General features: G+C 41.1%; 1 protein-coding gene across 1 annotated transcript in view; it reads right to left on the bottom strand.

Annotated features, from left to right (window-relative positions):
- Nucleotides 1-226: 226 nt before the first annotated feature.
- Nucleotides 227-12,629, bottom strand: part of IQUB (IQ motif and ubiquitin domain containing) — an 81,803-nt gene continuing 69,400 nt past the window's right edge. The window contains exons 10-12 of the mRNA XM_007946761.1: nucleotides 8,855-9,103; nucleotides 5,679-5,864; nucleotides 227-409 (exon numbers count right to left, since the gene is read on the bottom strand). Coding sequence (XP_007944952.1) covers nucleotides 227-409; nucleotides 5,679-5,864; nucleotides 8,855-9,103 — 618 coding nt within the window. The remainder of the gene's footprint in view (nucleotides 410-5,678; nucleotides 5,865-8,854; nucleotides 9,104-12,629) is intronic.

Genomic DNA, 12,629 nt, shown 5'->3' with positions numbered 1-12,629 from the left:
TAGAATATAAATATTTAACAACACTATGTATTGTTCATAAATGATATAAACAATAAAAAATTTACACAGGAAATATTTATATTGGTATAATTTCTGTTACCACCAAAAAAAAAAAAAAACTAAAATCAATAAATAGATAACGTTCTTTTCAATGTTATGTGACCTCTGTATTCGTCTATTCGCAGTGGTCAAAAATGCTGATCGTCAAACAAACACCCCAGTCCTTCTAAGGGCAGGGCCTCTTGGACTCGATAATCTTAGGTGATGTTTTGGGGTGATGCTTCTTTCTGATCTCGTCCATGTCTTTGTCATCAAGTATGAATGAAGCCAGCACTGGAATCTGAGAAAAATAGTTCTTAGCCAGGATATGTTTGTGTTTGATCTTGTGAATAAACAAGGGTTCATATCCCTGAGAAGAAAAGAAGATCAAATTTCATTAGATGTCATGGATATATTCAGCTAGGTAACAACAGTGCCTCGGTGGCTTTGCTCATTAATTATTTCAGCCCCGATTACACTTTTTTCCACTTTGCCTATCACCTTTGAGGGCTTACCTCAAGTGCTTTAATCTTGAAGCCTCCTCTAACCTCTAACCCCAAACTAATCAGTCCTGCCTCTGTTCCTGCAAACACTTTTACTGCATTTTAATTCTGATACTTAGTTCATTCAGCCTTGAATTTCACTTCTTTGCTTGAAAATATCTTTCACGGTAAGGAAACCCTATGGAGGATTTTTTTGGTGCAGCTCTAATAGGACATACCACAATGGCGGGCTCTAACAAACAGGAGTTTATTCTCTTATAGTGTAGGAGGCTAGAAGTCTGAGTTCAAAGTGCCTGCTCTAGGGGCTGGGTGAAAGCCCCTCAACCTCGGGCTTTAGCTCTGCCTCTTGCCTTCAGCCCACTTAAGATGGAGGCATCTCTTAGCTCAGGCAACTGCTGGCTACTGAGGCTGACAAAACCAAGGTTGACAAATAAAATGACACAGTCCCAAGATTACCAAACAACACAGCAGGCCACCAGCTTAAGTCTAGAGACAGCTGCAAGATTGACAGGAAACACAACAGGTTGCTGAGTCAACACCTGGCTACACGTAGGGTCCAAGAGCACCAAAAAGCTGTAGAGACTTTTCTCAAAGCTTCTTATCTACAGGAAGCAGACCACATCCCTAAGCAGCTACTCAGCTGCTCCAGGGGATTCCACCACAGAGTTGGTTACCAGTCTCATCGTGGGGAATAACTACATCCAGCTGCCCAGCCACGAAAAACCAGGCCCAGGCAAGCTGACACACAACTTAACTACCACAGGGTCCAAATGGGTCTTTTTTCAAAATACTCAATTGCATTTTTCTGGATGAATGCTCTTGCCAGCTCTGGTTCTCTTTAAATCTATTTCAGCCTTTAAATCCACTTCAACACTGATACAATAAGCAACTTGAAAGATTTCTTTTTGTCTAAACTGAGTCTTTCCTTCCTCCTCCCCAGAACAATACAGATCACCTGGTTGCTGTGACAATGTAACTTTTCTTTGGTCACCCAGCTTGCAACCTCCCATTCCCACTTTTCTGAGTGCCTTTGCTGTTTCCTCTTCTGTCTTCTAAATAGTAAATAGCTTCCTGCCTTTGTCATCAGATCTTGGCACCTTAACACTTTTATTTGTTCTTGTTTCATGTGTAAGTTTCTTATATCTCCCAAGCTGTAACAGCACTCTATAGTTTCTCTGTTATGCTCAGATTATAAGTATCTGTTTTCAAATAAGGGAGTTCTGGTGATATAGTACCTAAGGCATTTGACTGCTAATCAGAAGCCTGGCGGTTCAAAGCCACCAGCCACTCCTCGGAAGGAAGGTTAGGCAATCTACTTCCGTAGTGATACCGCCTCAGAAACCCAAGGAGGGATTGCTATGAGCCGGATCCAACTCAACTACTGAGGCAGTGAGTTTGGTTTGGTTTGGAGTTTTCAAATGAGAGTGGCAGAGACTGCTAGTTGCCAACCCAATATCCATTCTCCTTCCCATTCGTACTCAGAGACCTGATTTTGTATCGGATGCGGATATACCCAGCCTGCCAAACCTTCTTTCTAGCTAAGAGTGGCCATGTTTCTGGCCATCATGTGCAAGTCACTGGATAAAGCTTCAACATAACCTCTTTAAGGGGTTTGTAAGGGTGGGCAGACTCACTTGTCAAGCACCTTTAGCCATTTTCCATACCTGGCAGGGGGATATAGCACAGGAGATGGAGCAGCTATCTTATCACTAAGAGTCCACAGCATGAAAATGAAGGTCCAATGTTGCATATGGCGGAGGGAAAAGTCAGAGGGCCCAGGTTTCTGACAGCACTGTAGAGCTACTGAACCAGCCCCAGGCTGCCAACCTCTGGATTCCCTGTTCTATGAGAAAACTAAATCCCTGTTTGATTAAGTCACTATAAATTGGTTATTCTGTTATTTGCAGCTGAATCCAAATGCAACCAAAAGAAGGGAGAGTTTTATCATTATATTTCTTTGTTTCTAAGTATTCAGCACAGGATCTGGTACATTCAAAAGTAAATTCTGAGTGAATGAATAAATGCTATCTTGACTTTTTATTTGAGGCCCTGGGTGGTAGGAATGATTAATGTGCCTGTGGGCTACCTGCAAGGTTGGAAGTTCAAATCCACCCAAACCCCTGGAAAGAAGGCCTGGCAATCTACTGTCAAATCAGCCCTTGAAAACCCCATGGAGAACAGTCCTTCTCCAGCACACATGAGACTGCCATGAATAGGAATCAATTCCATGGCAACTGTTCTTGCAATTCTCTTTATTAATCTCAGTGGCTCTTTTCAACCAAATCAAGAATACTACCTGTACCTCCTCCTAACGTTTATTTTCTGAGAATATCCCTTCAAAAAAAGCTCACTTCAGAGGGTCAAACTGAAGGGAGAAGAAAGCCCTGGGAAAAAAGATTGGATGTTCTTGACAAAGCAGGAGTTTCCTGGGGTTATTTTAAAGCTTCTTCTTTCTATATTTACCAGGTCAAAATACTTGCCCTCTGCATTCATCAGTCTTTGTTCTACCACTTCTTAATCTAGATGTCATTCCAAGGAAACAAGCACATTCCTATGATGCAGTATTAACTTACACATGTAAAAAACACTATAGATTTGCAAAGTACCTTTATAGAACCAAAAACCAGTGATTAAAGATAAGATAAACCTATTACAGCACCAACAGTCAATGGAATAATAAGCAACTCTTAAAGAGTAAGAGGGGCTCCTGGGTGGGCAAACAGTTACACACTCAGCTGCCAACTGAAAGGCTAGAGAGCTGAGCCCACCCAGAGGCACCTGTGAAAAAAGGCCTGGGGGTCTGTTTCAGAAAATCAGCCATTTTAAACCCTGTGGTGCACAGACCTCCACTGACACACACATGCGTCACCATTAGTCGGAATTGACTCGAGAGCAACTGGTTTCTTCTTAAAGGATAAGATGATATGGAAAGATAGTAAAGAAGTCCAAGATCTAGTGTTGAGGAAAACATGGCATTTGACCTGAAAACAATCCTGGGAGAAGAGTATATATACTTACATACACATAGAAAACTTAAAGAAAGAGTTCAACAAATTGTATGTAAGAAATAGTAGTTACCCCTTGGAAGCAGAAGTAGAGACTGGTAGATATCATGAGACTTTTATTTTCCACTTTTACACCCTTTCACCCTGTTCAGATGTTTTTAAACGAGAATGTCTTGTTTTTAGGATAATTAAAAATAAGCCAAAAAGTACTTAAAGTGTTTCCATATACACAGTTACTGTCCGAGTTATCTCATGGCAAGTGGGTCAGGTCCTCTGACTTCACAGTCTGCCTGTTTTCTGCTTTGGCCAACGTGCACACAATCAAAGACTGATCTGCCTCCTGTACTGCTCAGAGAACAGGTAAGTCTTCTGCCATGTTTTTCCTATAACTTGCATCATGATTACAAGGAGTTAAAATTATTTAACTTTGGAGTGCTTTTTACTTACTGAGAGAGTAAATCTCTCTGCATTAAGGAAATTCTAAAATGTTCTAACTTGCCACAAGCCATAAACTGTTCTGTTACTAGATTGAATATTAAAAGGTTACACTAGCCTAAAACCACAGTCAGAGCAAATGCTTTTGAATTTGTCTGATTTAGAACCTTAGCTCTAATTACAGAAATTCAGTAAGATTGGCATCTTGAAATTAGAAATGCATGGGAACAGAACATTTCATTTGATACTGCAGTAATTTGACTGAACACACAAAGGGAATTTTGTAGATTAATTGAAGCCCAGGAACATCCACTTTACAGATGAACTTCAATCTCACCAAGGGTCCTAAACGAAATGATACCGGGGTATTGGCTTTGTCTCCAGTGATTAAATAATTTTGAGGCAGCATAGTTTACTAAATATATTGAGTGCTGTTTCAATTTCTTGCTGCCCTTTCTTTTAATCCCTAGAGTGAACTTTTTCTCATTCTAGCTTCTTAAAACTCTACTGAAAAATTATTCAGAAAGCGAAACTTGTAGCTAACTTCTCCTTTTACACTATTCAAACTACCCCCCAAGAAAAGAAAGAAACAGGTAGGGAATGCACTATTCAAAATAACTGTTGTATTTAAAGCCATTTGTTTATTTTCCCTTAGTCGGTGTCTTCCCCGGAATTAAAGGCACAGCAATTGAATCAACGGAGGACAGAGAATCAATATCAGCTCCTGGGACCCTAGGCTGGCATAGTTAAATGAGGCTCTCCAGGAACTCAGCAGGGGCCCCTCCAATCAAGATGTTTCACAGATTGCATCTTGTAAGTTACTGAAATTAAATGGCATTTAATTTTTGCAGCACCTTCACACACTGCTGGTTAGTTGGAAGCAAATGAAAAATAGAGCCTCAGAGCCTTACCCCATCAGTATGGTTGCCGTTTAGAGTATAACATCGTGAACAGAATTGAGTTGAGAATTTAAATGTGCTGTAAGGTGGAACTCAGATGATCAAAAGAGGAGAGATTCTTGGTTTCATAATATCTATGTAGTAGAAACATTCATTTACTCATTAAACAAATATTTATTGAACCCCGAGACTGTGACAGGCACTATTGGAGGAATTAGGGATAGAGAGGAAAATAAGCTAAACAAAATCCCTGCCTTCATGTAACTGAGAATTCAGTGAGAGAATAATTCAATAAAGAATTAAACAATATTAGTAACTTCAGGAAGGAAGGAAAGTTGGGCAATCTACTTCTGTAGGGATACCTCCTTGGAAACCCAAGGAGGGGTCACTATGAGTCAGGATTGATTCAACTGCAATGAGTTTGGGATTGTTTTTTTTTTTAAGAAACTTTAGGAAAGAAAACCTCTCAAGAATGTATCACACTGTAAAATATCACAGTAATCGAACTAATAACCCCTTCTCTGTGCTTAAACTGGCTGTTAGTAGAGTCATATCTGATTTAAGTACCTACAAGACATTCAGATTTGTTATACTATACATCTTTTATGTATTTTAGGTTTCTATTAATTTTAATCTTCTCCATATATACCATCACATATTTTGTTACTGGTATCCATAAGTTCTCTGTTTCCTAATCCATCTTAGGTATTTAAATCATGCATGTGTGCATTAAAAGGTAGTGAACTATCTCTAATGATTCCAATGATTAATTCCCAGATAAAGTTCACTTTTCTTACCTCTTCTATACTTGATAGTTTGAGATGAGCAAGGCCTTCGTCTTTGGTAAGGAGAATGCAGTTCCAGGGGGACCACTGCAAGGACTTCTCCCACCTGACCATGACCAAATCATTGAGATTGTCCCAGGCACTGAGTACTGACTGGGATGCCCAGATGTTCTCCACCAGGTACTGAATATCCTGCAGCTGTGTGTCAAGACAAATTCGAAAAATAATGTTATGCTTGTCCAGAGCAAAGAAGAATGAAGAAAATCAAAGATGCACGGAAACAATTAGTACAAGCAACTGGTACACCATGTGATCCTCAGCCTATGAGACCAGAAGAACTAGATGGTGCCTGGCTACCACTGTCAACCACTCAGAGAGGGATATATGTAGGAGATCCTGGATAGAGTTGGAGAACAATGTGGAAAAAAATTGAAAATCATAAAAAAAAAAAAAAAAAAAAGGACCAGGTTTGCTGGTCAGATAGAGCCCGGTGGAACCCCTGAGACTATGGCCCCTGGCTGCCCTTAAGGTCTGGAATTGAACCCATTCCTGTGGCTTCCAGCTAAACAAAAGACAGGCATATGAACTAAACATTTACATTAAGTAGATACACTCTAAACGGCAACAACAACAACAAAAAAACCTAGATCCCTCCCTCCCCAAAAAAAATGTTATGGTTACTTCTATACATAAAATTCCCTTTAAGACTATCATGTTAGCTAAAGGAAATAATTAAATTATGCTGAGTGTGTTTTGTAAAAGTAAACATTATTCATGAAGTTTTCAATGACACATTAAAAAAAAAACACAACAACCCACTGTTGTTGCATCACTTCCTACTCATGATGACCCCAGGTGACAAAGCACAACTGCTCCAAAGTGTCTTCTTGGCTATAATCTCCACAGAAGCATCTTACCAGATCTGTCTTCTGTGGAACCACTGGGTGGGTTTGAACCAGCAGCCTTTAAGGTTAGTAGACAAGTATAAACTGTTTGCACCACCCAGGTGCCACCTTCAATGGCAAAGCCCAACCCACTGTCGTGGAGTCGATTGCAACTCATTAGCAACCCTACAAAACAGAACTGCCCCATAGAGTTTCCAAGGCTGTAATCTTTATGGAAGCAGAATGCCACATCTTTCTCCCACAGAAAGGCTGGTGGGTTCAAACTTCAACCTTCTGGTTAGCAGCTGAGCGCTTTACCACTGTGCCACCAGAGCTCCTTTTCAGTGGCCCATTTTAAAAAAAAAAAAAAAGTCAACTTGATCCCAACTCACAGCAACCCTACAGGACAGAGTAGAACTACTCCATGAATTTTCCAAGGCTGTAAATCTTTACAGACGCAAACTGTCTCATTTTTCTCCCCCGGAGCAGCTGGTAGGTTCAAACTGCCAACCTTTTGGTTAGCAGTCAAATACTTCAACCACTGCATCACAGGAGCTCCTATTTTTCACCAGACCTTTGTTCTTTCATCCCAAATGACCTAACATTACCAGTCTCGCGGTCATGACCCCATCTTTAGCCCAGAATAAGTTATGTCTTTCTTCCAGTGTGATAATTTCACCTTACACTTATATTATAACCAAAACCAAACTCACTGCCATAGAGTCAGATCTGACTCATAGCAAACCCCCTTGGGTTTCCAAGGTGGAATCACTATGGAAGTAGATTGCCCAGTCTTCCTGCCAGGGAGTGGCTACCACCTCAGTGCTAGTGTAAAATCCTTTACGGATTTTGATTCCTGTTTTACAAATGAAGAAACCGAAGATTTGATAAAGTTTAAGTAAACATTTAGTGTTATGAAGAGACTTATTTTAATGAGAACAGAAAGGGAAAGTGCGTGAGTGAAATAAGTATTTAACACATTTTTTAAAATTAAACTTATGTTAGCTAAAACTCTTTAATGACTTTTATCATGAAGTCTACATAAATAAACTTAGAATCGCCAGAGAGGGGCAAGTTCACAAAATATAAACAATAAAAACAAAGACCATTATTTTCAAAGGCTTGGGTGGGAAAGCAGGAGTTTCTTCTATAAATTCAGTGGACAAAAACCTACACGATTTACTAAATTTTCCTAAAAAGAAGAACTTGTCACCATCAGCCACTACAATGTTTCAGAGATGGGAATTCATTATATTAAGCTCAACTAACACAATCTAACTTTTACTTAATGCAAAAAAAATACAATACTACAACAGCTGTTATGGAAAATAAATGTGTAGAATTTTAAAAATGAATACTTCACGTATGCACCTTGTTCACATTTTCGTTTCTCACGCCTTGCATTTCTTTGCTAGATTCCCATTTTCTCCAGAGGTCTGGGTACTTTACATCCGACTAGAGACAATATACTTGCGCCTTCAATCTCTCCCTCACCACTGGACCTTCTTCAACATCACTAGAGGTGTTTTGTCTCCTCAGTCTCAAAAATAAAAATGCCCAAACAGCACATCCTCTCTCCTGCCACAGCACAATTCCCCTGCGGCCTCTGGATCTTCAGACACGCTATTTTTGCTCTCTGCAATGCCTCCCTCAGCATGGCCACCAGACAAGCCCCTATTTATTCTTTCATCATTTATCATTCCTCAAGGAACCCTGTTCTGGCCCTCAGATTACATTAATTCCTCATATAACACTTACATAGTACCCACTACTTCTCCTTCATAACACTGTATATATGTTATTACAGGAACTTGTAATATTTTTTAAAATCTCTCTTCTTTGCTAGGCTGTAAGTTCTTACTCACGGAGCTCTGGAGGGATAGGGATTAAAGTATTTGGCTGCTAACCAAAAAGGTTGCCAGTTAGAACCCACCAGCTGCTCTGCAGGAGAAAGATAGGGCAGTCTGCTTCTGTAAAGATTTACAGCTGTAGGAATGCCATATGGCAGTTCTACAGGGTTGCTATGAGTCCGAATTGACTCAACTGCAGTGGGTTTTTTTGTTTGTTTGTTTTAAGGTCTTGTTCACTAGTGAATTCTCAGTGTTTAGCACAGTACTTAAATACCAAGAACATGGCTACACATACAACTCAGAAATGTCACTGTCCACCTTAGAGAACCAAGGGCAGTTTCCCACGTAAGAACGTGCTCAACTGCTCTTCATGTCATTCCACTCCAACCCCTTTGATGACAGCCTCTGTGAAAGACACATTTCACCCACAGCTGGTGCCTGTCACCAATCATACCTGCATCAGGTAAGCAATTTTAGAATCATCATCATAATCAGCTTCTGAAAAGTAGAGCCGCTGTAGCAAACATCTGTACTTCAAAAACGACTCTCGTTTTCGCGTCTCATTGTCAAGGTTGCAGCAGTGGCGACACCGGTAGATGCGCTGTGAGGTGGTCAATACAGAAAATTCCGTGGAAGGCAGGTAGAGCTGGCAACTGTGGCAGAAGTAAATCTTCTTATAAAACTTCAGTGGGTCTTGAGGGACCTAAACAGTAAGAAAGAAACAAAGTCAGACACTAAGTAACAGAAGCATCCAGGGCTAATATCCTAGAATGTGATGTAAAGTTAGTCAATTTTTAAAGTCATAGTTTTCCCTTAATCTATTCAACCAGTACTCATTTACTCTGTCAAAAATAGTAAGAATCTATGTTATTTACATGTATCTGATTTACATGTACCTGATTGCGGGGAGTGAGTTACATGGTATGGTTTCTCTAGCCATAGTCTTTGTAACTGCCACCAGATTACTGTGTAGGACCATGCAAATATGTGTCAACTTGGCTAGGCAGCTGGTAGTAGTTATTTCCTACAATGAGACTGGCAATTAACTCCATGGTGGAATTTGCTGTGAGCAACTGAGTAGCTGCTTTTAAACTTCTGACTGTAAAGTCATCTACCTGGGGTATTTCTGTTGGAGCAGCACGAAGTAATCTCCTGGGAAAGTTTGCTCTCTCTCACGTGTGTAGAACTCTGATGCTGGGATTGGTTAGTTTTGCCACTCTGCCAGGCTTAAAATGAGTCCTCCTAGGGAGCTCTGGTGGCATAGTACTTACGCATTTGACTGCTAACCAGAAGGCTGGCAGTTCAAACCCACCAGCCACTCCTTGGAAGGAAGGTTGGGCAATCTACTTCCATAGTGATACCACCTTGGAAACCCAAGGAGGAGGTCACTGTGAGTCAGGTCAGACTCAATGGCAGTGTGTTTAGTTTTTTGGTTTTAGAGGCAGAGAGGGGATCTCACTGCTGGATCAGAGAGATGCCCAGATGAGAGAGATGCCCGGCTAAGAGATGGCGGCAGTGGAACCAAGAGGCCTGGGACAGAGCGGCAGGTTGACCAGGCTCACAGATGCAGAGGCCAGGCTGGGAGGTCAAGAGCCAGAGGTGTGTCGAAGGGCACAGCAGAGAGAAGACTGTCCTGATCGATGAACTGTATCCTGAACATGTTCCTGAACTTTGAATTGTAGCCTGTTGTTTCCCTAATAAACCCCATAATCTCTGAGTTCTCTGTGTCCACTGCAGCAAATTATCAAACCCAACAGAGAGGTGGTGGGTGCTGCGGGAGGGACAGTTGAGGACTAAGGATGGTAAGTAAGAGGGTAGGAGGGTGATGGCATGTCTGGCCTAATATGAACAGACCTTGGGCTGCTGATGGTGATTCTGTCTTCTTCTTGTGTAATTAAAGGAAGTCAGAAGATGTCACTCCCTGCCCCCTGAGCAGTGATAAAATCACCTAGACAACTAATTGGCTGGGGTGGGGGGGGAACAGGAAGGATAGGCTTTGGGTTGCTGTAAGAAAAACCCTCCACTCATTAAGAACAGTTTAGGTAGTACATCTTTGTACAGGTGATGAAATGCTCTGCTGCACTGATCATTTCTATAGGCAACAACTAGAGTTACCTGTATATAAAAGCTCACTAAACCAACTGTTCTTATTTCATTCATCTAACTAACAAATTTGGATGGGCTCAATGATCAGTCTTCAAAACGTCAAACTGCATCTAGCGCAGAAGGCAGAACTCCATCAGAGAAGAGTCAATCCAATGGTTCTTCATGAGCCAAGATATCATGAATGAATGGATGGTGATCATTTTCAACACAAACTGTAGCAATACTTATATGAATGCCAAACGGCCAGGGAGGCCGCATCTTCTGACCTCTTCTAACCCCACAAGAGGAAAACAGAATCACCATCAGTAGCCCAAGGCCTATTCCTGAGAGGCCAGACACGCTGCCTCCCTCCAGCCCTGACACCAACCATTCCTCCTGCAGAACCCACCACCTCTCTGCTGGGTTCAATAATTCGCTGCAGTGGCCACACAGAACTACAGATTACGGGCTTTATTAAGGAAGCACCAGGCTACAATTCAAGTTCAGGGACAACGCTCAGTCTCTCTCAGCCCGCTGTCTCTCAGCCAGCACTCTCTCTGTCTCTCTCCCAGCAGTGCGCATCTCTCGGTGTCTCTCTCTCAGCAATGCGGTGTCTCTTTCTCAGCAGCACGTGTCTCTCAGGGGCACATTTCTCTCAGCAGCATGTCTTTCTCAGCCAGCAGTCAGACAGCAAGACCCCTTCTGCCTCTACGAGGCCTCCTTTTGAGCCTGGCCGAGTGGCCAAACTAACCAATCCCAACATCAGAATTCCATACACCTGAGAGACAGCGAACTTCCCAGAAAATTACTTTGTGCTGCTCCCAACAGAAATACCCCAGGTAGATAACCAACAATCAGGAGCTACTTGGTTGCTCATGGCCAATTCCACCATGGAGTTTACAAAGACTTAGAGCTAGAAAAGCCATATCAGGTAATTTATTACACTGTAATAAGCCACTCGTTCCTAATTTATGCATGAATATTTCTGGCCTGCATGAGATGAAACGTCAAGTAGCAACAGGCCTAGGAGTTGACATATGAAACTTCCAAAATTAATTTTTATAAAGAAGGAAGTGGCCTCAATGTTCTGTCACATTTCTTCTCTTATCAAGGTAGATTCTGAGTAGCTAGCACTTAATCTCTCATTTATTGCTGCTCTAAAGTCAGTTACCTTTCTGCACTGTTCTCCTTTGCTCTACATTACTTTTTCTAAATACTCTGTCTTCCCAAAGAGTAATACTTATTGAAAATGTCATTGTTGCATGCCTTCTAATTTTTGGAGCTCAGACAAAATATTCTTTTAAAAAGCAATCAATTATTCTGGGGAAGATAAGAATGATATGGATATAATCAAAGAAATAGGAGATATTTCCAGGTTCTTTTCATATTCTGTGATTTCCACATTGAGCTTATCTTGAACAATATACTTTATTTTCCTAATTCCTAGGCATTAAACTGGACAAACATCTCAGTATCATGAAAACTAGCCAACATATCTCTCCCTTCCACATGGATAGGCTATTGTAAGGCTATGGAAAGATATTCTTCATCCATCTGATACTTTGTGCAAGAAAAAAGATACCCTATCCCCTCTGGGGACAGAGAGCTCTGTTTAAACTGAGTTACAGAATTTAACTCTCTAAGAATTCCCCATGGTATACTGAGTGCTTTGTCCTGGCTCTCTCCCAGAAAGTGGTGGTGGTAGTAATGTTACCCCAAGTTCTTCTTCCACTGTGCAAACTAAAAATGCACAAACAAGCCACTCCTTTCCAAAATCAGTAACAGTATTTTTCATACTGACATGTAATTTGGGATGATAAGGAGTGCATACAAGAAAGCAGACGGAGCAGAGGATAATCTATAGATTCATCCTAAATATAAGAGAAATCCTTCAATCTTTTGTTTTAATTAGTATTTTTCTAAAGGAATGAGCTATATAGCTTAGATTTTTATGTAAACAGAAGTAGTTGTTGTTAATTGCCGTTGAGTCATCTCCGACTCATAGCGACCCTATGCACACCAGAACCAAACACTGCCTGGTCCTGTGCCAGCCTCACGCTCCTTGCTGTACCTGAGCCCATCATTGCAGCCACTGTGTCAATCCATCTTGTTGAGGGCTTTCCCCTTCTTCATTGACCCTCCAC

This window comes from Orycteropus afer, unplaced genomic scaffold (genome assembly GCF_000298275.1).
Source record: "Orycteropus afer afer isolate SDZICR_OR568_19922 unplaced genomic scaffold, OryAfe1.0 scaffold00170, whole genome shotgun sequence".
NCBI classification, from domain to species: domain Eukaryota; kingdom Metazoa; phylum Chordata; class Mammalia; order Tubulidentata; family Orycteropodidae; genus Orycteropus; species Orycteropus afer.
The sequence above is the reverse complement of the archived record's forward strand: the minus strand, read 5'-3'. Positions and strand labels throughout refer to the sequence as shown.